The 24,890-nt window shown below is 35.3% G+C and overlaps 1 protein-coding gene across 2 annotated transcripts in view; it reads right to left on the bottom strand.

Moving 5' to 3' along the window:
* LOC118185031 (uncharacterized) overlaps positions 1-24,304 on the bottom strand; it is a 28,349-nt gene extending 4,045 nt beyond the window's left edge. Inside the window, exons 1-3 of one of the 2 annotated variants that reach the window (XM_035354811.2) lie at positions 24,094-24,304; positions 21,797-22,092; positions 2,143-2,630 (exon numbers count right to left, since the gene is read on the bottom strand). In XM_035354811.2, the coding sequence (XP_035210702.1) occupies positions 2,451-2,630; positions 21,797-22,092; positions 24,094-24,262 (645 nt within the window). In that variant the 5' untranslated portion in view covers positions 24,263-24,304 and the 3' untranslated portion in view covers positions 2,143-2,450. Of the gene's footprint in view, positions 1-2,142; positions 2,631-21,796; positions 22,093-24,093 lie in introns of those variants that run through there. The other variant, XM_035354810.2, reaches the window with a different exon arrangement.
* Positions 24,305-24,890: the final 586 nt, after the last annotated feature.

Genomic DNA, 24,890 nt, shown 5'->3' with positions numbered 1-24,890 from the left:
GTATAACATTCATGTATATATATTTTATGCCATTTATATGCTTTTTCCTACAACCATTATTCTGTAGAGTCATTAGGATTTTTTTGAAAGCAGGAAAGATGAAAAATTAGCAACCGCCTTCGCCGGGAATCAAACCACGGACCTCTGGAATACCGGCCCAGCGTGCTACCGTTACACCACGAAGGCAAGCTAGGGAAGTGGGAGAAATACCTTATATACTCCCCTTTTTAAAGGGCGACTAGGGTTTTAGGGGACCTAGTCGCCAAATCCTGGGTGCGGAGAATCATCATCCACAACCCTTTTAGTTCGGGCGCCACTTGTAGAGTCATTAGGATTTTTTTTCTGAAGCAGGAAAGATGAAAAATTAACAACCGCTTTCGCCAAGAATCGAACCACGGACCTCTGGAATACCGGCCCAGCGTGCTACCGTTACACCACGAAGGCACGCTAGGGAAGTGGGAGAAATACCTTATAATTCAATGCTGGTCAGATTGTCATTGTGAGTTGTACCAAATACTATAAAGTTATTTTTCTCAGCCTGTTTTGTCTTCATTTTCTAAATTTCCTGCTTCAGTTCGTAAGTACTTTCAACCAGATCTGAATTCTAAGCGAATTTGTAACAATTTTTGTTATCAAAGTTTATCATATATTTAGACCTAGAGAGATTAGAAAATTTTATGCTAAGAAGTAGGCATTTTACGTAAGCAAAGAGGAAATTAATTAATATTCTTTCTCTAAAGTATGGTTTTCCTCTCAATTATTCTTCTATAATTCATTTGATAAAATTATCCAAAAAATATCTTCAGCTGCTGATTGAGATTGCATTGAAACCTAATATAAAACTGTAATGAATTAAAAATTGTCAATTTTATTAAATATTGGGAAAGCTGTTGTTCACTATCCGGTTTATTTTATTTCTTTTTTCTACCTTTTTTCGTAAGCAGGTACTACTGCTCTATAAAATAGAGCAGGTGCTCTATTTTATAGATTTTGCATCAGTGTGCTCGCAACAGAATATATTTCATTCTGAAATGTGAGCGAGGTATTACTGAGCTCAGATCTAACACTTTCGGATATGCTAAAGGAGAAGATGCATAATAGTAACAGTGAACGAACTGAAGGACATTACCCCATTACACTTGTTGTGCTTGCTTCAACTTTTATGTATACTGAAAGATGTGTCTTTATGAGTTAAAAATCGTGAAGAAATTCGTTTTAGCATTTGCTGTAAAGATATTTATTCATGTATCATTTAATATTCCGACACTAAACAGCATTTTCATAGTTAATTTACCTTGTTAATCAAGTACTGAATTTCTCTTCATAAGTGATAGGTTTTTGATATTAGAAAAGGGATTTATGGTTTTTTACGTGAGGGATTTGTTTTGTGAATAATATTTTATCAAAATTACACATTGCTATGCCAAATGTTAAAAAAAAGTGACTGCCAATATTGCAAGAGCGCATTAAGAAAAGCTGCAAAATTAGCATTTCAGAAATTTGATTTCTAGATATTTTAATACCAGATTTGGGACTGAAAGTTTAAACCTTTTTATTTTTATTGTTGCGTAATTACGTTTTCATGATTCCCTCTTCTACGATGTATATTTTCTCATAGAACATTTTAGGGACTGTTGCAAATAAGTACGCAAAACAATGATTTCTAATATTGATTCTACTTCTTATTTACACAACTTATTATAACTCTAAAGCTTAAATAACCAATTTTTATTAGATTCTTTCCTTTGTTTCATATCTCAGTCCTATCTAACAGAAAAAATATTTTATATTAAAAACAGTGGATCAGAAGGGAGAAGCAGGAACATTTGAGAGAATTTAGTGCAAACAGAACATGTTTGTACTCTTTCGGCAAGCCGTATTATAAGGAAGTGTGATGCTTAAACAAAATCAGAGCCTGCATATGTTGAATCAGTTTCAGTTACTGTTTTGACAGAATTTGGTCTGGTGACACATATTGAAAAGCCAACGCTTTGATTTCAGTACATCTACCTTTGCATTAATTTTTATTGTACTGCTTTCTTGTGTTTAGACGTATAAAGGTGATTTATTACATATATATTTGAGTTATGATAGTTTGAAAATTCTACGCATAGCAGAAGCAAGTAAAACATTTATTAATTCGTTTTTTATTTTGGTATTTATTTTCACTTGGTGAAGATGTTTGGTGCAGGCAGAAAATTATCACACCGCAAGAGAATGTATAAAATCCGCTTCATTAAGCTACAGTCAAGAATTTCTGTTGATTTGGCTGAAATATTTTAATAACATGCTACGTTAATTTGATAATTACAGAAACATTTATTTAAATGTTTATGTAATGAATTGCAGTGGAACAGAATTATCATTGTTTACTGGAATGAGGCAAATGATCCGATGTCACAACAGACATTCTCTTCGTGTGTAGTGAGTGGAACAGTCTCCAAACGTCTTTAAAATCTGTATTCACCAGCAGCTTTGTCTTCGTAATATTCAGGCTGCTTGGATAAGACTATAAAGACGGGTCTGTTGCGCGTGGAGAGACCAAGGTTGGGATAACTTAAAGGACCACCATTTGATGCATGAATAGTGCTTCTAGAATCTTCATATTCTGGAGTGAAGGCAATAGATTCCTGAAATTTCAGCAAATGACTTAATACAAATCATTTAAACATTTTTTTTTTAAAAATCAGGCTTTAGAAAATACTATTAATTTATGAAATTTTGTTTTAAATGAGTTGAATGTTTATTTACAAGCAGCTTATCTAAATAAATCTAAAACATAAACATATGGTGAGAGCACAGAGCGTACTTGACAGTTCTGTTTTGCACACGCTTGAAACGAAAAGAGGGAGAGAATATACTGAAGCTAGAACCTTATAAAACATTAAGCTGGAAAACAGATTTGCACAACATACGGCACATGAGCAGCACGTAGATATACGATAGATTCGCAACAGGGTATTTTCAGCCCAGTTACCTAAATAATAGAATTAACTATAGAGAGCATAGCCGTGCCTAGACACTTTTATTTTTTCAGCTGGTGCAAAGAGGTTAATAGGCGTCTCATACACTGGTGTGCAAAAATTAAGGACGAAGTCGAAAAATTAGCATATTAGCTGAACGAAGCGGCAGAGCGGACAGAAAGACCAATCAAGAGATTAAGTAAGGTAATGTACGGTAGCACATGCGCAGATATGCAGGTAGACGTAATGGAGGAGTGTCTGAGTAGTATAAAGCATGTTGTCGGTGAAGATCAGTATTTCTGGCAAAGAGATTGCACGCCGTATAGCAGTTAAAATCACACCGAGTTGCTGCCTCAGCGAGAAATGGCGAATAATCAATCTGTTAGACGACATCTGGATGCTTTTACCCGAGGTCGAATCGTTGGGAAGTTGGAGGAAGGCCGCAGTGTGACAAGTGTGGCTGCAGAGTTCGGAATTGCTCACAGCATCGTTTCACGACTTTGGAGACAATTTCAAACTACAGGAACAGCTATCCGGGGGTTTAGTAGTGGTCGTCCACGAGGAACCACACCCGCAGATGACCGGTATATTGCCTTACAGGCCGGGAGAAATTGCTAGACACACGACACAGGCGACTGGACGACCGATATCGCGTTTTACCGTGGCCAGAAGACTGCACGGTGGTGGTCTGTTTGCACGACGCCCTGTACGGTGTGTACCTCTAACGCCTGCCCATCGGAGAAGGCGTTCTCTGTGGTGCCGGGAACACCGGAATTGGAGAGACAATGAATGGGGACGAGTACTCTTTACAGATGAGAGCAGATTCAGTCTGAGTAGCGATTCTCATCGCATACTCATCTGGAGAGAGCGGGGAAGCATCCCTCGAAATCATTGAAAGGGACAGGTATAGAGGTGGCGGTGTTTTCGTTTGGGGAGGCATCATGCTTGGTAGTCGTACAGACCTTCACATCTTCGACGCAGGTTCAGTCAACGGGACCCGTTATTGTAACGAGATTCTTCTTCCATATGTGCGTCTTTTTAAAGGCGCTATGGGTCCGCAGTTCCTTTTCATGGACGACAATGCACCATGTCATCGCACAGAAGCTGCCGAACAGCTCTTAGAGAGTGAGGATATTGAACGTATGGATTGGCCGGCATGATCTCCGGATCTCAGTCCCATCGAGCATGTATGGGATTTTCTAGGCAGACGCTTGGCAGCTCGTACCTTACCACCAGTAACGATTCCGGAGCTTCGATTGGCGCTGCAAGACGAATGGGCAGCAATGCCTCAACAACTCATTGACACCCTCATTCTCAGCATGGGCTGACGCTGTAAAACCTGCCTAGCAGTCAGGGGAGATCATATCCCCTATTAAAGACTGGATGTTTCTGGCTGGACACCCATCACAGGGATGTTTCGGCCTTCAGTCGCATTGCGCTCCATGCTACTTTTTCAATAAAGCTTCTTTTTATCCCCCTGATTTCTCTTTTAGTAAGTGTTGCTTACATTGCTCATGTCCTTACGTATTGGGGATCTTACGGTATTAAATGTGTTGATTTGGAAAGCTTTTGTACAAAGTTATACTGAAAAAAAACCGTCTCGTCCTTAATTTTTGCACACCAGTGTACATAACTGACCCTTTCGTATTCACCCAATGAAATGATTTTAAATCTTAATACATTAACTCGTATAATATTTTATTCGTAGTCTTACATAACCAGATAAATGATACAAGTAACGATTTGTAGTTTCTAAATGAAAACTGATGAAATGTATCTTTTGATAAATAGCAAATGCCACTGAATTGGTATAAATCGTAACGTAACTGATCTAAAATGCACTAGATTATATATATTGTTTATATGCAGTTTTCTTGTCTTTAATGAAACAAAATCATTATTAAAGTTTTTCAAAATCGAATTTATTACTTAATTCATGTTTTGTAGGGAGAGAATCCGTGGTTGGAAGTTCTTAGATAAACGGAGATCTTTGCTAGTTTAAATATGCTGTAACAGTTAGCACTAGCAACAATAAATGACAACTTTTATTATTAATGTTAATTTCTAATTCTAGTACGATTGAATTAAATCGTATTTTTGAATTCTTCTTGAAAGTTTCAAACTTGAAACAGCTTTAGCATTAAAAAATAACTGGTTTTTAACATTTAATGGTTTAAATAATGATTTTTAACATTTGATATTTTTGATGAAATTTCTGAAGAATGTATACCTTTGGATATTTATGTTATTTGTATTATTACTAAAATTAAGATTTCTCTTTCGTTAAGAATATTTTCAGAAATATTATCTATCATCTGCCTTTAAGAAAATGATTATTTCTCTATTTAGTTTGTTTATTTCAACGTAGTAAAGTATGCTAGGGCTATCTGCTTATGAAAAGAATATTTCATGGCGTTCTTTGTCCGTATTTACGTTATTCATGGAATAACAGTAAAAATACCACGTAATCAGTTCATTCACAGGGATTTGAACCCAGATTAATCACATTATTAAGACTACAACTTTGTGTATGGTTATAACTTTTAATTTTGAAACCTTTATTTACCTATTTCATTTCTTGGAGGGTTAAATTCAATGTAGTTATTATATATATGGGTCAGTCCATAAATTCGTGCGCATTTTTGGTAAATTTTTAAATAATATAAAAAAACACAATTTAACATTTTAATCTACAATGTCTCGCCATCTTACAGGCAGCTTTTTTATGCCATTGCTGTAGAAAGACTCCGGTTTTGATGCAAAAAAACTTGAAAGTTCATTGTGTACATCCTGTTTAGAATTTAATTTTTTTTCCCAGTAAAAAAATTTGTAAGACACGAAATAAGTGAAAATCACTTGGGGCAATATCTGGGGAGTAAGCAGGATGTGGCAAAAGCTCACAATTCATAATTTTTTACAGCGTTGTTCGAGCCGTATGCGATCTAGCGTTATCATGATGAAACCACACTTTCTTGATATTCACCAATCGTGGGCGTTTCTTGATCAATTCTGAGTTTAGACGGCAAAGTTGTTCACTATAAACTTCTGAATTAATCGTTTGATTTGGTTCTAACAGTTCTAAACGTACTGAACGGGGTTCATCATCAATGCTGCTTTTTCCAAGTTTAAATTTTTTAAACCATTTCTGGGCAGTCCTTACACTAATAGTGTGTTCACCATGTACACTATTAATTTTTATCGCTGCAAACCTGGCAGATTCACCACACGAAAATAAAAAAAAATGTAGCACAGCACGTTTGTACTGATTATCTATATTCATCTTCTATGGGTACTAAAATGCGTTCGATATTTACGAAAGTTGTTGATGAACTGAATAATATGTTAGTCAAACAATGACAAGTTTCAACAGGTTCGAAATTGTATTGTTTTATTAAATGCGTCATAGTGAATTTCACGCATACACTTAATGCGCACGAACTTATGGACTGACCCTAAAATATTTTCATGTTATTATTTTAGACCCATTGCAATGATTTATCATATGAGGGCTTATATCAACTTGACGCACTAATATCAATACCAAGCAATACTAACTAGCTGAAAATTATATAAAATGTAAAATATTGATTTTTATGCCTCTCAGTAAATGTTGAATACTTTAAATCGTTAAAGATTAAATACTTTTTAGATTTGATTAATTGATTAGGGCTGATCAGGCGAGGACTATCTACATAAAGAAAGGAATGCCTCCATAGCGAACCCATCAGCGGCCGAGCGGTAAAATCGTTGAACACTGGTAGTTTGGTCCAGCACTCGAATTCCGGCGATGGGCCTGGTTGCATGGATATTTTTGTGCTTTTCCATATGCGTAACATGTATATGAGCCACGTTTCTTTAGAAAGGCCTCCACAAAGACAATAGCCTTCGAGTGCTTTGCCATTACAAATAAATCAAAGCAGCCTCTATCTAGAACTTGCTAATAGAAACTGGCTGGTGTTCACTTTACACATATGAAAACGAAGGTAATAGCTTTCGAGTGCTTTGCCATTACAAATAAATCAAAGCAGCCTCTGTAGAGAACTTGATAATAGAAACTGGCTGGTGTTCACTTTACACATATGAAAAAATACAAAAGTACCCATGAAGCTCGCATGCTCTCCACGATTTTGGGTGTATCAATATTTAGGAGACTTATTCACTCTGGCAATAGCCGGCAAATAAATTTTTAATTGCATTTATTTCCTAAGAGCCTTAGCTATTTTTTAATACCAAATATTTTTGTAACTTAATTCCTATTTTAATAAAAGCGTTAATAAAGAAATTTTTAAAATTTTCTTTTGCATTACTGTTAGTTTAATGAAACAATATTTATTTTCTATTGATTAGTATTATTAGAAATATTTTTTCGGATTCACTGGTATCGGCGAAAATCGATGTTTTTGCAATCCTAATATTTATTTCTAAAAATTAATCGGAACGTCTTATCCAAATTCTTTCATAACAAAATTAAAAAGTTTAAATACTTTTATTTCTCTGATAATAAGCAATTCATTTTACTGTTTTATTATAACAAGAATTCAGAAAAGGAAAAATATATCTTACCTTATTTACCTCGTTGCACTCCAATCTTGAGAAAAATTTAAACTTACGGTGCCAATTCGTTTAATCCGTCTTGCAGAAATAGCTATGCGAGGAATAATTGTAGATGGAATCGACTGAACTTTTCTGAATGGAATTAAATATGGATACAACAGAACAAAAACTCAAAATATACATTTCGCTCCATGGTGAACTTTATAACAAAAAATGGAGAGAACAAAACTTTATATTAAAAATGACTGACAAAAAATACGATCCACTTCATGTTTAGATATCCGAATTTAATGCTCTGTTAGAGGTACTCATCACGTCGTGCAGTTCGTAGACATAGTTTTGTTATGTTGAAATAAGCCATATAAGGCGTAGAAAAGCTTATGTTGTTATGGCGAAATAAGAGCGGTCAAGAGTAACGGTTAAAGTTAAACAAAGACAGTATTACTAATGTTAGCAGTGTGGTATTTTCTAAGCAAGTTTAGTCTATGCAGCGTTTCACCACAAATATAAAGCAACTACAATCCTTTGGTTGCAAATAAATTTTAGCTTTACAAAACATCGTATACCGTACTGTGAAATCGCAGGCCTTTTGAGAACTTCTCCTACATCAGCTGGATTCTTTACAATGCAAAATTATTATCTTCTTAACACCTTTTTAGCAACTAACGGAAAGCATGCGATAAAAATATATATTAAACAAACTTGATTGCGGTAAAATAATAAAGTAAATCAGTTAATTCATATTTAAATAATTTCTCTGCTATTTATATTGACTCTATGCTGTGCGAGACATAAACTGAGAGGCGCCATTCTGACCTGAGAAGATTGATATGAAAAGAGGAATAATGAAAATCGGACAAATGGCACAGAGAACGATAGAAATATTAGAATGCAATATTTCTAAATTATTGTAAAAGATGCTCAATAAAAGTTTGTTGCGATTAAGTTATTACGACGTTTTAAAACCGTGCTTTTTGATGTTCTTCAAAGATGAAAGTTAACAATCATAATTTATTTTTAAAATGAAGTCCTAGCTTCCCATAACTGCATATCTAATTTGGGGTCTGTTCTTGTAGTTCGTCTGAGGCGAGTGCTTCGCTTGCCTCACCTTTGCTCCGACTTAGTAATGTTAATTGAAGGAGTAAATGTTAATTGAAGAGGATTTTTTTCTTAACATGAAATTCTAACAATAAGATTCAGTATATTCACGTATTTGTGATTAAAATGCCAATAATTTTCTTTGAAGTCAATTATCAATTTCATAAGAGGCTATCCATCTCCTCAGACAACATTTAAAGGTGTTATAACGTTAGTGTTGCCATAGCACAACTCAGTTCAAAATTACATCAATTTCACCGTGATTCAAATGATGGTATTCGCAAGGACGGATTATATTTATCTCTAAGTTGGCGTGTCCCGATTCTTGTTTAGCTAAAAGTCTTTTTAGTTGACGCAGTTAATACAACTAGTTAAACACATTGGAATAAAAGTAAGTATATATGCTTTGTTATACTTTAAGATATTTATTGAAAATTAAGTAAATTGTTCATGGGCTACATGTTTTCATCACTATATAGAATCATGTATAGACTAATGGAAATACATAAAACTTTAAAATAAGCTTAATTAATTATAAAAGATTGAGAAGACTATGGAATCTCAAAACAAATAAGTCTAAAAATGTACTGGGACATTAAAAAAAGTGCTGTTAATAGCCAAATTTAGTGGAGTTTCTTTTAAAACCATACTATAACAGAGACTCTAATTTCGAGAAACTCATGTTCATGTGTTCATATCTAATTTGAGATAAGAACAAAAAACGCGAGATTTCGATATTTAAAAGGAACGTTTTATAGTGGAATAATGGGAAGTCGGAGGAAAGATTAGTAAATTGTTCAATGTTAGTAAATATTTTACTCAAAATATAATTTCGAAATATTAGAAGACAAATAGAGTTCACAACAAACTTAACTGGTCACCCAAGCTTTACTGAACATGAAGAGAAATGGATAGTAAGAAATAGTGAGAATGGTTAGTAAATGAGTAAATTTACGAATTTAAATATTCTGAGAAAGAATTTGAAGTAAAGTGCTTAAAATGGATATAAATTCAAATTTTGAACTCTGCCAGGATAATTATCCAAAGCATGATGAGAATATATGAGATCATGTGAAAAACAGAATTCTTGAAAGTGAAACTTACAATAAACAGGAACTAAGATCATAATTTATCACAAAAAGGCAGAAAACAAAACCATTATTTTTTGAAAAGCAAACAGCATGAATTCCGAACAGATTGATAGACGCCATCAAAAGTAAAGAAAGCCCACCTCGATATTAAGTTTAAACGCTTTAAGTATTTTATTATACACCTGGTCTCTCAATAAGTTTTGAATAGTTGGGGCAATATTTCAAAATTTTCATAATTCTTTTTTAACTTCTATATGTGTCGCTCAGTCCAAAAAAATCTTTTATGTCACGAAAAACATGACGTTTATGAAATGTTTATTCATTTATTATTTTTTTCAATAAACACTTGAAAGTTGCTTAGCTGAAATAACGCGTATTTCCTCCTTAGATTTTAATTACTGTAAATATCAGCACACTGAAACACGATTAAAAACAGCGAGTATTTAACACTGAGTGGGCAAACAAATGTAAACTTATGCTATTCGTAGATAAACTTGTGTGCTTTGTTTGAATCTGTCACAGTACGGAAAGAATGCAAAATGAGGCCTAATTTCCAGTCAAAATGTCTAATCTTGTCTAGGGCAGCTCTCCAACTGTTTCTCAATGGGGGAAAATTTTGAAAGTATCACGGTCTTTTTATTTTTCAGCGCAGGATACCTGATATTCCTAGAAAAAACAGTTAGTGAATATGTATGTTTATCTCACAATATTTGTAATAATTTGTATGTTTACAATCCAGTGCCTATGGTGTTGGAAACTTGCATTCGACAGACTGCAAGTACAATTATGAAAGATTTTGAGCATACTTTAGTTTTGGATGACAGTGTGATTGTGAAAGTTAGGGAATAGATTTTTCATTTTTATTGGAACTGTTAGTTAGAAGTTTGAGGTTTCTAGCTCATATTCTGTGAAAGAAAACTCAACTAGAAATGAGACTGGGGAAAAAAAATTAAAAACAGAAAAACTGCCGGTGCATTTTAAGAATTTTGTAACATTTTTCTTTAGAAATTTATTTAATTGCAGTATAAGGTATTTCTCCCACCTTCTTAGCATGCCGTCGTGATGTAATGGTTAGCACAGTCGGCGCATATTCGAGAGATCCTCCCTCCTTTCGGCATGCCTTCCGTGTGTAGTTGTTGGCGCACTCGGCGCGTATTCGAAAGGTCAAGGTTCGAGTCCTGGCCAGGGCATTGCTCATTTTTTATGCCTCCTCCTTCAAGATAACCTAATGACTCTACAGCAGAAAATATTGTGTTACGCACAAGCAGTTATTGAGAGAACACAAGTAATCATTGATGCAGTTTCATTACATAATTCCTCAACAGAATTTATGGCTCAAAGCTTTTATTGTTTGGTCATGGGTTAAAATAATATTTGTTGCGATCAGCTGTATTGAGAATTTCCTTGCTTAAAATGAGAAAATTCTTAAAAAATTCACGAATTTTATTTGAGCAAGGCTAAATACAATGTTCCCTATCTAACAGTTTACCTCCTTTCCCCTTTTTCTTTCTTTGTAGAGACATTAAATTTTCTCGGAGAAAGAAACATTAAAAATCTGCCTTCGCCGGGATTCAAACCACAGATGTACTAATGTTAGCCGAACGCGTTACCATTTACAGTACGAAAGCACGCAGGGGATAATTCCTTATGTATTTTCTTCTTTTATTTCTTCTTCTTTTATTACTTAGAGGCATCCCTTCAGATGCATCTAAGTGGCCGTTGCGCTTTATTACAGCTTTTGCGTGATTGCGGGGAGGGGGGGCAGAAGAATTTTTCATTATAAAATTGGAGAGGAGGATCATATGTTGTCATTCGAAAGGAGCTGAGTCTTCTTTTATTGATATTAATGCTAATAAATGTTGGTTTTTGCGAGTTATAGTAAAACTCTTTCTCTTACCAAGTTTCACAATGAATCCTCTGGAGTTCATGGTATTATCGCTGTTCATAATTATGGGTAGCTAGTGAGAGGTGATTCACAAAAATCCCCAGTATAAGGTAATCACTTATTTATCGCTCAGTATGAAGTCATTTGAATCTATCACATTAAAACTTACTTGTAAACAACAACTGAAGACAGCATTAATAAATTATAGGAAATTTATTCAACAAAACCCTTTCTGTTCGAGCTAATTGTATTAATTTTTAGTTTTACATAGTAGACAAATCGAAGCTTGCGAATTTTTAAATTCTTGAAATCTCAGTTGCTGGAGCGAGGATGTTAAATATTTGCATAGTCGCCTGTAGAAACGGCAACCGCCGGCAATAAAAGGAGGTGCTTTCCTTAGTGGCACCGCAGTTCCTTTTAGTTTGAGCCAGAATAGACCTGCCCGGGGAGAAGCCAGGGGATGAGAGATTCCGGTTTCCGCCCTGTTCCGGTTCCCGTCTTGTTGCGGATCCAGTCCTGTTCCGGTTCCCGTCTTGTTCCAGTAAGTTCCGGTCCTGATCCAGTCCTATTCCAGTTCCAGCCTGGCTGTTTAAGTCCAAAACACGTAGGAGCGGATGTCTGAATTCAGCGAAATGGAGATATACGCCGAAAGGGCTAGATGGATTCTGTCTTTTAAAGGAAAGTGTTCTTCACCGTGCCGGCATAGCTGTTACTTTAAAGCACTTTGAAGTTTTTCCACCCAAGATGTTAAGTTTTCGTTTGTGATGTTAAGTTTTCATCAGTGTTGAAGTTCCAGTTAAATAAACCTTTAAGTTTTAGACAAGGTTTTTGTGTTCTTCAGAAAATTTTAGATTTGAAGTCAGATACAACACATAGGATTATTATCGGAAAAATCAACATTTGGCATCAAGCGACAGGATATTGTCTGCAAGGTAAGCGACTTTTTTATTTTTGAATCATGGAAGCTTTAAAATTAGCAAGAACTCAATATAGAAGACTATTCAGTAAAGCTTGTAATGAATTTGACAATGAAGAAACTAAATTTAATCAGGAAGTAAAATTAATTAAAATAAAAGTTATTGCCGAGAAAGCTAAAGTTTTGTTTGATACTGAAATGAAAATACGAGAATTAATGTTTAAAGAAATTACAGATGAGACTTTACTTATTAAGGAAATAGATGAATCTGAATTATATTTTGATAGGTGGAGACTTCTGGAAAGTAAAGTAAAAGATCTTACTTCTGGAACCCCGAATGTAACTTTAATTGATCCATCCTTTGTTCAGAATAAAATGTTACATTATCCGAAGATTAAATTGCCTATCTTTGACGGCAACGTGAAGAAATGGCTAGGATTTTGGGGGCAATTCCAAAAGATTGATAAAGATCCTACATTAGATAATAATGATAAATTTGCTTATTTAGCACAGGCTATGGAGAAGAATTCTCCTGCAGAGGAAATAGTTAAAAGCTTTCCGCCAATTGGCGATAGTTACAAGAGCGCAATCGAAGCATTGCAGACGCGTTTTGGTAACAAAGAATTACTAACTGAGATTTATATTCGTGATTTGCTAACCCTTGTTATTCAAAAACAAGGTACACGCTCTTTGCGGAAACTATACGATGAACTCGAATCTAATCTAAGAGCCTTGGAGATATTGGGAATAAATAGAGGCAAATATTGCGCGATATTATATCCATTGGTAGAATCAGCATTGCCGAATGAAGTCTTAAAAACCTGGGAGAGACTTAGGTTTTCGCGTAAAGGATCAGAAAGTTTAACCGGCGAAAACGCCCAGTTAAGAGAAAGGGAATCTGACCTTGAGCGCCTTTTATGTTTCTTGCGCGGTGAAGTTGAAAGTGAGGAAAGAATTTCTTTAGCAGCTAAATCTTTCAATGTTTTCGATCGATTGGCTCACGGTAATAAGAAAGGGAATTCTGGTTTAAAGATAAGAGAACCTCGCTTAAAACCTACGGCAGCTGAACTGTTTACTTCTTCTAATGAAGCTAGAAAAGGCTGCATATTTTGTTCCAGTATAAATCATGGTTCTGCGGAATGTTTTCAGGCGCGTAACTTATCGTTGTCAGAAAGAGAAGTTTTGGTCCAAAGGACACGCTCTTGTTATCTGTGTCTGAAATCTGGACATTCTGTCAGGAGGTGTAGATTAAAAACAGTTTGTTTTACATGCGGCAAAAGGCATCATATTTTTCTATGTAAGGGCCATTCACAAATGAGTGAGACAAGGGCAACGGAACAGCCTCCAAATCAGGCTGAAACACTCGTCAACATTTCTTCAAGGTCTCCTAAAGTTTTGATGCAAACTTTAAGAGTAATAATTAAAGGGGATAAAAAATCTCGTTCGGCTCGAGCTATAATTGATACTGGTTCTCAAAGGTCATATATTCTACAAAGCGCAGCTCAAGATATGGGTTACAGGTATACGGTAAAGGAATACCTTGGCCACGCATTATTTGGCGGTACAACGACCAGTTTGTGTGAACATAAAGTTTACAAAATTCATTTATCTAATATGTCTGGTTCTTACAGTTGTAATTTTGATGCGTTAAGTCAGCCTGTTATTTGTAATAGTATACCTTCTATTGGACAAGGAATATGGCTTAAAGAGCTTGCTGACTGTGGAATAAGTTTAACAGATCGTTTAGAACGACCTATAGAAATTTTAATAGGAGCCGATGTTGCAGGACGATTATTAACGGGGAATCGTAAACAAATTTCAAACGGTCTTGTGGCTATTGAGACAAAGTTAGGATGGACGGTTATGGGAAAAACCGGGGAGTTGAATAGTGAAGGTTCAACATTCTTAGTTACATCAATGTTGAATAAAGAGGCTTGTATTTCTGATTTATGGGCCCTCGACTCGCTTGGTATTACGGACCCATCCGAACAAAAGACTAAATTGGAATTGTATGAGGCTACCAGGCAACATTTTCTTGATACTGTAAAAATAGAAGATGACCGCTTTGTAGTGTCTTTGCCTTGGTTGGAAGGGCACCCTCCCCTGTCGGATAATTTTGAGTTATCGCTTAAAAGGTTGCACGGTACGATTAGGCAACTTGAAATAGATAATCTTCGCCAAGAGTATGAAAATATATTCCAAGAATGGCTCAAAGAGGGCATAATAGAGGAAGTACCCGTAAATGAATTAGATTTACCCCATCATTATTTGCCACATAGACATGTTGTTAAGGAACATAGTACTACGAAGTTACGGCCAGTATTTGACGCTTCGTCTAAAGTAAAGGGTTCTCCGAGTCTCAACGATTGTCTTGAAAAGGGATTAAACTTTATTTCATTTATTCCTACAATCTTAAATAGATTTCGCCAAGACAAAATAGGGGTGATTTCTGATATTCGTAAGGCCTTTCTACAAATTGGCCTGAATTCTAGTGACAGAAACTTCCTCCGATTTCTTTGGATAAAGGGTGAAGATGGTTTGAAGCATTTTCGTCATTGTCGAGTCGTATTTGGTGTAACCAGTAGTCCATTTTTACTTGGAGCTGTTATTCAATATCACTTAAATTCAATTTTGGAGAAAAATGATGCAGATGAAAAATATCCTTCCAACATTATTGTTAAATTAATGAATAGTTTCTATGTTGATAACTGTGTAACAAGTGTTGGAAGTGAAGATGAATTACAGCGCTTCATGAAAGTATCTTCAGATGTTATGGCAGAACGAAAATTTGAATTACGGGGTTGGGAATATACCGACTGTAGTTTAGAAACAGAATCTATTGCGAATGTATTAGGTTTGTTATGGGAAAGACAAGGCGATACTCTTCAAATAAATGTTGCTAATTTACAAAATCTTTGTTTCGAGAAAGTTACGAAAAGAAGTATTTTGGCAATAGCCCATAAAGTATTTGATCCCATCGGTATAACATGTCCAGTCCTTATATTACCTAAGATGTTATTACAGCGTACATGGGAAACAAAAGTAAAATGGGACGAAGAAGTTAACACCGAAATTAAAAGTAAATTTTTGAAATGGGTAAAAGACATTTTTCTTTTGAAAAACATTAAAATTCCAAGGTGATATTTGGAATTAAAATTCCAAATATCAGCCAAAACAGTGTTCAATCCATGTTTTTTGTGACGCCAGTCAAGTAGCGTATGCGGCAGTAGTTTTTATTCGTGTAGAAGAACCTGAATCAGTTAAAGTACAGTTGCTTCAGGCTAGGTCTAGAGTTTCCCCTTGTGGTAAAAAGGAAACTACTATTGTAAGATTAGAATTGTTAGCAGCAACTATTGCATCTCGTCTTGCTTCAGACGTTCTAAAAGACTTTGAGGCCAGAAGTATATTTTTCTGGACAGATTCAACTACTGTCCTTGCATGGATAAAAAGGGGAAGAACAATGGGGGACATTTGTAGAAAATAGAGTACAGGAAATAAGGCTTTTGACACGTGTGGAGGATTGGAGGCATATACCTGGTCACCTTAACCCTGCAGATCTTCCAAGTAGAGGGTGTTCAGTTCGCCAACTCTCCCGGTCAAAATGGTGGGAGGGTCCGAGCTGGCTTTTAAAATCGCAAGAAAATTGGCCGAGTGCCGAATTTATAACTAATGAAGCGGAAATAGCCAGCGAGAAAAAAAAGGCAGTGGTTTCATCTCTAGTGTCTACTGAAAGGTTTAGTTTGAGTGAGCGATTTTCTAGCTTTCGAAAAACAGTTAGAGTTGTTGGTTGGATTCAACGATTTTTCTTTAATTGCAGAAATAAGAAAAAAAAGAAAGGTGAACTCACTGTTGATGAAATTGATTTTGCAGAAAAGGTTATTATTCGCTTGATTCAATCGGAATCGTTTCAGGATATAGAAGACGCACGCTTACGAACTCTTAGTCCATTTTACGATGCGGGAATTCTAAGAATTAAAACTGGTGCGTTTCGAAGATATGACACGTTAGAGTTTAGAACACCTATAATATTACCAGGAGAACATCCATTAGTTAGGAATTTAATTATGGAAGAACATAAAAAGAAACGACATGCAGGTGTACAATATATACTGAATACCTTAAGGGAAAGGTTTTGGTTGTTATCTGGCAGAAGAACGGTGCGTTCTGTTTTGAGTAAATGCATTACTTGCAAGAGATATTCTGCTGCACCTGTTGACCACATATCAGCCCCACCGCCAATAGAGCGAGTAAATGATTCAGCAGTATTTCAAGTAACGGGTATAGACCTTTGTGGTCCTTTATTGTTGAGAAACAAAAAAAAGGCATGGATCTGTGTTTTTACATGCGCCGTTTATAGAGCGGTCCATTTGCAGTTGCTGACTTCTCTATCTACAGAAGTGTTTCTTCAGGCTTTTCATCGGTTCGTGTCACGAAGAGGTAAACCCACAACTGTGTACAGTGATAATGGAACTAATTTTGTAGGAGCTTCAAATGCATTTAAATTAATAGATTTTGAACAAATTAATCGGCAGGCAGCCAATGAGCGGATAACATGGAAATTTATTCCCCCTGGTGCTCCATGGTGGGGTGGTTGGTGGGAACGTCTGATCGGAATGATGAAGCAAGTCCTTAAAGTTCTCAAACATGCTTGTTTAAATTATGAAGAAATGTACACGATACTGTGTGACTGTGAAGCGATTCTTAATGACCGACCGTTGACAGTAATTCCTTCCGATCCTGAATTTAAAGCTTTAACTCCTGCCGACTTTTTAAAGGAAATTAGAACTAGTAGTTTGCGGGATATAAAATACGGTATTAAATCAAGTAATTTACAAAGAAGATTTCAGTATATTCAAACTGTACGAGAAGCATTTAAAAATAGATTTCGTAAAGAATATTTGGGAATTCTCAAGGTTTCGCATAAAAGAGCTGAAAGGAAAGTTACTATTAAATTAGATGATATTGTTTTGATCGGTAGTAGTGACAAAAGACTTTTTTGGCAACTTGGTCGTGTCATAGAACTACTTCCAGGACCTGATGGAATAAATCGGCTTGCAAGAGTAAAGACCCGAAATGGAATTTTGCTTAGAGCAGTTCGAACTCTGTATCCTTTAGAGGTAGCGCAAAATGATGTACCCGTGAAGCTGCAGAATGAAAAACAAGATTCTTTGTCTGAACTTAAACTCAACATAGATGATAAATCTGTCAGGCCTGTAACACGATCTGGTAGAACTGTAACTCCGCCAGACAGACTGGCATATTAAGGCTCTTTGGCATTGTTTTACTTTGATGTGAAAATTCACTTTTTTTCTTTTCTTTTTTTTTTTTCCCCCTTAGGTGGAAGGATGTTAAATATTTGCATAGTCGCCTGTAGTAACGGCAACCGCCGGCAATAAAAGGAGGTGCTATCCTTAGTGGCACCGCAGTTCCTTTTAGTTTGAGCCAGAATAGACCTGCCCGGGGAGAAGCCAGGGGATGAGAGATTCCGGTTTCCGCCCTGTTCCGGTTCCCGTCTTGTTCCAGTCCAGTTCCGGTCCTGATCCAGTCCTATTCCAGTTCCAGCCTGGCTGTTTAAGTCCAAAACACGTAGGAGCGGATGTCTGAATTCAGCGAAATGGAGATATACGCCGAAAGGGCTAGATGGATTCTGTCTTTTAAAGGAAAGTGTTCTTCACCGTGCCGGCATAGCTGTTACTTTAAAGCACTTTGAAGTTTTTCCACCCAAGATGTTAAGTTTTCGTTTGTGATGTTAAGTTTTCATCAGTGTTGAAGTTCCAGTTAAATAAACCTTTAAGTTTTAGACAAGGTTTTTGTGTTCTTCAGAAAATTTTAGATTCGAAGTCAGATACAACACACAGGATTATTATGGGAAAAATCAACAAGGGAGAGAACGCTTTTAGAAAAGCGTATAGTTTCATTTACGGCTAATTTTAGCATTAATTGCCTAAATTGACACACAGAAAATAAGCAACGGAAAATGTATTTTGCCTTTTTTTTTTTTTTTTTTGAAGAAACTTATTTCGTATTACTGGAAACTAAACGAAAAGAGAATTCAGTTACCTAATGCTTCTCTTGTTTATGAGAGTATAAATTTAAATAAAAAAATTAAAGCAATAATGTTGATTTCTAGGAGGTAAATAAAGCCTAAGGATGAATACTATATAACATAGATTCCGTCGAAGGGTCGAAATTAGTCTTCAGTTTATACTAAAATCCTGATTTGCTATCAATTGCTTGCTTGTTTAATTCATTAAGGCAAAGCACCTACCAAAAGGGAAGTATCTTCGTAGAGAACAAGCTAAAGGAAACTAGATCGTATTTACGTTACAGTTTGGAAGATACACCTCAAAAATAGCCATATAGCCAGTTCATGAGCTGGGGTTTACACTTTGGTTGACTTAATGCTGTTTACGGTCGACATCCCACTGCAAGCTGATGTATTTTTTATGCTAGTAGGTGATACTTTAAATTTAACTAATACTAAACCTTGAAGAAACAATGTAGCAGTGTTGGGCAACTGAAAACCCCAGCACCGACAAAGCATACGACAAAGTTAAAAGCTATTATCATTACTTTTAAACGTTTTCCTGAAGCATATGCGTTTTGCCACATTTTTACGTGTAAGGTACAGCACACGGATAAACAGTACACAGAAGTTCTGAATTTATTTATCTATTTATTTATTTATTTTTTAAATGGTGGGCACTAACCATTTCAATAGGTCAAACGGTCACTACTAAGGCTAGAAGCGGTGGTCATTTTATTATGGAGGCACCTAATTTGCGGCCACCGTTACCTCCTAAGAAAAGACAGACAATTTTATATCCATGCTTACTCTGGGATTCGAATTCGAGCCTTTCGGTAAGGCAGTCAGTTACTAACTAATTTTCCGTCTGAGCTGCTTCTGAAAATGTATAGATTTCTGGTATCATGCATTTGAAAACTGGTAAACTACTTTTAGCGGGTTAATATAGAGACTGTTCTCATTAAATTACATTGTATTTTAAGGATGTAAGAGCTCTTCAGAAAAAAAAAAAAAAAAAAAAAAAAAAAAAAAAAAAAAAAAAACTACCAGAACAGCACTTTGAAGTTTTCATGGGTGTGATCTTACGTTTGATATTGGTTTTGTTCTATCTGAAAAGTATTTAAAAAACTTATTTAAAATATATTCTATCTAGAAATAAACCCTTTGTTATTCGAGGACGTAATCCTCAGTACTAACTAAGAAATAATGTGCAACCCTTGTTTAGGTTGTGCAAAGCTTATTTGAAATATATTCTGTCTAGAAACAAAACATTTGTTATCCGAGGACGTACTCCTCAATACTAATTAAGAAATAACGTTCATCCCATTGTTTAGGTAGGTGCTTTGCCTTAATGGGTTAAACAAGCAAGCAATTAACAGCAAAGCAGGATTTCAGTATAAACCCTTCGAGGTTAAACCCTAATTTTGACCCTTCGAGGGAATCTACGTTATATACTATTCATTCTTCGGCTTTACTTCCCAGAAATCCCATGAAAGACAACATTATTTCTTTAATTCTTTTATTTAAATTTAAACTTTCATAAACAAAAGCACATTTTAATTTGGTCCTCTTATGTACAGAATTTGCTCGCCCTTGTAATACAGCATAATTTAAAAACTGTTTACTAGTATATCACTTAATAATACATAATTAAATCAATTTGCTGTATTACGTAATTTCTACTGCTGCTATTTAGAATAATTTAAAAACTGTGTACTAGTACATCATGTAAAAATGCATAATGAAAAACAAATCACAGTTTTTTTTTCTTGGCACATTCAGTGCTGAGGCAAACGCGTTGGATGTTTACAAACTACATATAAACTATTATTTTGAATGAAATTCAGTATATGCTGATGAATATTTGAATGAATATATGCTAAACTGACATAATTTTAATGTCATTTAAACATAATATGAATGCATATTTTGTTTCCAAAACATTAAATATTGCTCCATTTAATGAGTTACAAATTTTCTTTTCAGAACAACAAATTTAAGTTTTATTCGAAAATTACCTTTACTACTGCCCGCTAAATAATGGATAAAAAGGATACATGATATTTACAGGATGAAATTTCTGTATGATAAACAGAGTTTGACAATTTTGATTACTACAGTTTCAATAATGTTTAGGTATGGAGCGTTAATTTGACGATTGTACGGATGCACGAAAAAGAACTTGCGAGTTTCTGACAGAACTATTTGTGAATGTGACCACCATATGATAATGTTTAGAGCAATATAAGAAAGTGAAGTAGTCAGTGAATAGCAGCCCTTGAGATACCGTTTGCTACGCTCACACACTGTATAAAAGAAACACCACCAGTCGTGTTAATGTCAATCTGTCAAATACCAGTGGTAACACGCAATTTTCTCTAAAAGCGCTTTGTTGCTATTTGAAGAGACATGCAACATTTTACTTGGAGAGACAAACTCCATGTTGCGAGTAGCTCAATAATTAGGAGGAAGGTTTCATTTCATCGAAGAGATCCATTCATTTCCCAATATGATGGAGCTCTGCCATGTTATGTAGCAATTATGCTGGCTATGTTTAATTACGAATGATTTCCATGAAAACTAATAAGTAGAGTCCTAATATTTAACACTCGAAGCTATCTCCATTGGACTTTAATGAATTACTTTCTTGAGGCTGCGTAAAAGATATTGTGTATGAAATAAAACTTATCGTTCGGTCACCTACATATTATAACAATGGGAATGACAGAAAAAATTCCTTTGGATAGGTTTCCTGAAACCAACCAAGTTAACCAAGGCAGAATTCCGTTTTGATGCCTGGTGGTTGTATATGGGACTCGTATTAATTTGAGCTAAAAAACAATTAAGCTTTTTACTTTATAGCTTAATATTTAATTATATGGTACGCAACTCATATTTCTGCTTTAAAATGTCAAAAAGTAAATTTCGTTGAAAATCCAGTCAGGATTTTTGGGACAACCAATATCTGAAATAATAAACTTGGAGTAATAATGATCTGTTTGCTGTTTTATTCTATTATTACTAGTACCTACTTTTTTGATATGTTGAAAGAATTACGTACTCAGACTTTAGATTCCACCTAAATCTCAAAGCATGTGATTTTTCTTAAGCAAACTGTTATCAGAAATAGTTTTAAAATAAATTTATTTTTTAAATTAAAGTAGAAATTTAACCAATTAGAGGGCATTAACTATAAGCAGATCAAGTACTTATAAAAAGTGGAATTATTTAAAATCGCAGAAAGAAAACCAATAATTTTATTACCTGTTGCAATTCATATTCCGCAAGATCCTCCTCAGATACAACTTCTGGTCGCCAAATTTCATTGATATCAAGATTTCCAATATCCGTTGCATCTGCACAGTATGATGCCATGGTCCTTAAAGTACATGGCCTTTTACAACATTCATTGGCAACCCCACTTTGAGAACTGGGAGTAAGATCTACTTCTGTAGCAGAATCTCCACTGAAGTCATTTTCTATCTCAGAATGTGTCGTTCTGCGCATCATGGGTCGTAGAATCTCAATCATTGCTCTCTTATTAGAAGATCTGTTTGACACTGAAATGAAATATTTATGCCTAGTTCTTGAAAGAAATTTAATGTACGATAGAATAATATTTCATTAACAACAAGGGAAAAAAACTGTTAGGTTTTAAGCTTTTTTAATGCAGAATCTGTACAAGTCATCCGTCTATTACCTCATTCCCATTTTAGTTTAAAGGCATACTTTCGTAAATTAAAAAAATAAAACTGTAATAAGTCTTTATCTCTAACTATCGAATAACAATGAGATTTGTTTGAATTATTTCCTCCATTTTGTATGAAACGTCGATGAAGCTTTTTTTAAATCAAACTTCAAGGATTATCTGCTAATGGACAACACCAGAAAATCATTTATATTGGTTAGAAGTTTAACATAGAACCCTATGGGTTTTCGAGTAGTGAATGTGCTACTAGATCAGTTCCTACAACTGTTTTTCTCCACTTTTCAATCTGTACATAACTGTAAAGAACCAGCCAATATTGCCCAAAATTTAAAGCGAGACTAATAATATGTATATATATATATATATATATGATGTACCAGCTTTTGTCCGGAATAAATAGATTGGTGAAGAATCATAGGTGTAGTCGTAGCTTAAATTATCAGGCGATAAGTTTATAAAACAGGATCCATTTATTATATTTCAGAAGAAATAGCAGTTACAAAATCAGATATCCGGAGTAAATAAAAAAGAATTACTAATAACGTTTTGAATGAAGTTTACTGCATCGTTACATTAAAGAAAAGCCCCCGATATTCCTTTGCGAGTCCTTTTATAGCCTCTGGAAAGGCGGAGCTTCCAAGAAATGACGTCGGCCTCGTCAGCCAATCCAGTTCGCTTTAAATATTTCCAGAACATTCTATAACTGTACGTGTAGAAAAGGCGGGAAAAACAACTTGATTACGGGGCTGTGGATTTAATTCCACGTACTTTCAAAATAAGAGAACGTCGCCATTAAAAATGAAAAGAACATACAGTTAGAAATTTAAGTGTATTCTTGACTATGGAATTTTATTATTGCATATAAAGAATGGTAATGATAAAGGGAACATTAACTTTAAAGGAAATTAATAGTCTATTATAGTTCACACAATAAGAGTCTGCAATAGTACAGATGTTGTTTTTAATAATGGGATATTAAGATTCGACAAAAACATGGGCATAATTCTATCCAAGGACTTGGCTCGGTAAGATCTCATGAACTAATTACCCAATACTGAACAGTCAAGGATAAACTCATCAACTACGAGAAACGGCGCTCACCACGGGTGCAACCAGGGAAGCCGTTTAGGTCTAGTGGATATTGCTAATTCTTTTTTCTTAGTTTAGATTCTTATTTAAAACTTCTCATTTACATAGTTTGGTGGAACAGACGAAAGAGCAGGAATATAGGACTCATTTAATATAAGCAAAGCGCTCTAATTTAGATAAACTTGACAAAGGAAGTGAATTCCTCGTGGAAAATTCTTTGAGAGAAACTGGATCTCATTTTTGTTAAACATGGGAAAATCACAAAGCACCCATGCAACCTGCCCGTTCACCCAGATAAGAATTCGGGTCGACTTCCAGTGTCAGGTGGTCTTACAACTTGCTCGCTGGTGGGCTGCAACAATTATTTGACAACTTTCAAAGCACAGCAGAGCATTATGAATGGCTAAAAATTGTTGCGATTGATAAAAACACGAATCATGAAATCAGATGTTTATGTTTAAAACTTGGATTGGATTATTCAATTATGGCAAAGCACACGAGGGCTATCTGCCTAAAGGGAGGAATGCCTTCGTGGAGGACTTTCGAAGGGAAACTGGCTCGAATACACGTTACACATGGAGAAAACCACGAAAACGCCCATGCAGCCAGCCCGTTAGCGGGGTTCGAACCTCGGACCGAACTACCAGTGTTCAGCGTCTTTATTGCTCGGCCGCTGGTGGGCGTTTAAAACTTGAACAGAGGCATAAAATAAGCCAGCTTCTACATTTGCAAAACTAAACAATATCCTTCAACATTAACTTACCGTCTTTTCTTACTCGAGGGAGTTGGTATCCACCATACGTTTTGCAAACGACACTGAGGGCATCAGCTAATCGTCTACCGCACAGTCTCACACTTTCAATGCCATCCGCTTGGAGAGCAGATAATGCAACGATGCCGAAGCTGAGAAGGATCAGATGCTGACGTAACATCGTCCAAATCTCTAAGGAGGAATTTTCGTTCAAGGAGGGTGAAATGTGAAGTAATGTAGCATTTTCTTGCCTTATATACTTGCTGAATCTCAGATTTCACGGCGTCTGCGCTTGAAGAAAAATGTAACTAACAAAAATATTAATTGCATCTACTGATTGAAGTCAAGAGTCGAAGAATTAAGAGTTCGTGACTAGGTTTGGTGATATGACGCAACATTTTGATATGAATTTATCATTTCCAATTATATTTGCTCATTGGACTGTATGAAGCCAACTATCGAAAACTGGATGTAAGCTATTTTTGGTTTACACTTCAGAGCTTTCTGATCACTGACGCAAAATTTTCCGCCTAGATACCATGAGTTATTTCGCGAAGATCGTTCTTTTCTAAATCAAGAGGGAGGAAAACTGTCCTTAAAAGATTAATTGTTTGAATGCCTATCGTCAACGTTTCCAGATATTTAATTTTGGGTACATTAAATATGCCTTTGTACATATAATATATGTTAATATAATATGTACAATATTGCACGAATGCTTGCACATAACGCATATGCAATGAAAATGTTTACATAGTGAACTTTTTTAATTGAGAGTTAGGTTGCTTCTATATGGGGCTGTGGAAACA

Source organism: Stegodyphus dumicola, chromosome X1 (genome assembly GCF_044657685.1).
Source record: "Stegodyphus dumicola isolate Sdum_Otavi_A_Nest chromosome X1, ASM4465768v1".
Lineage (NCBI taxonomy): Eukaryota > Metazoa > Arthropoda > Arachnida > Araneae > Eresidae > Stegodyphus > Stegodyphus dumicola.
Note: the sequence above shows the minus strand (reverse complement) of the source record. Positions and strands in the feature narration are given on the sequence as shown.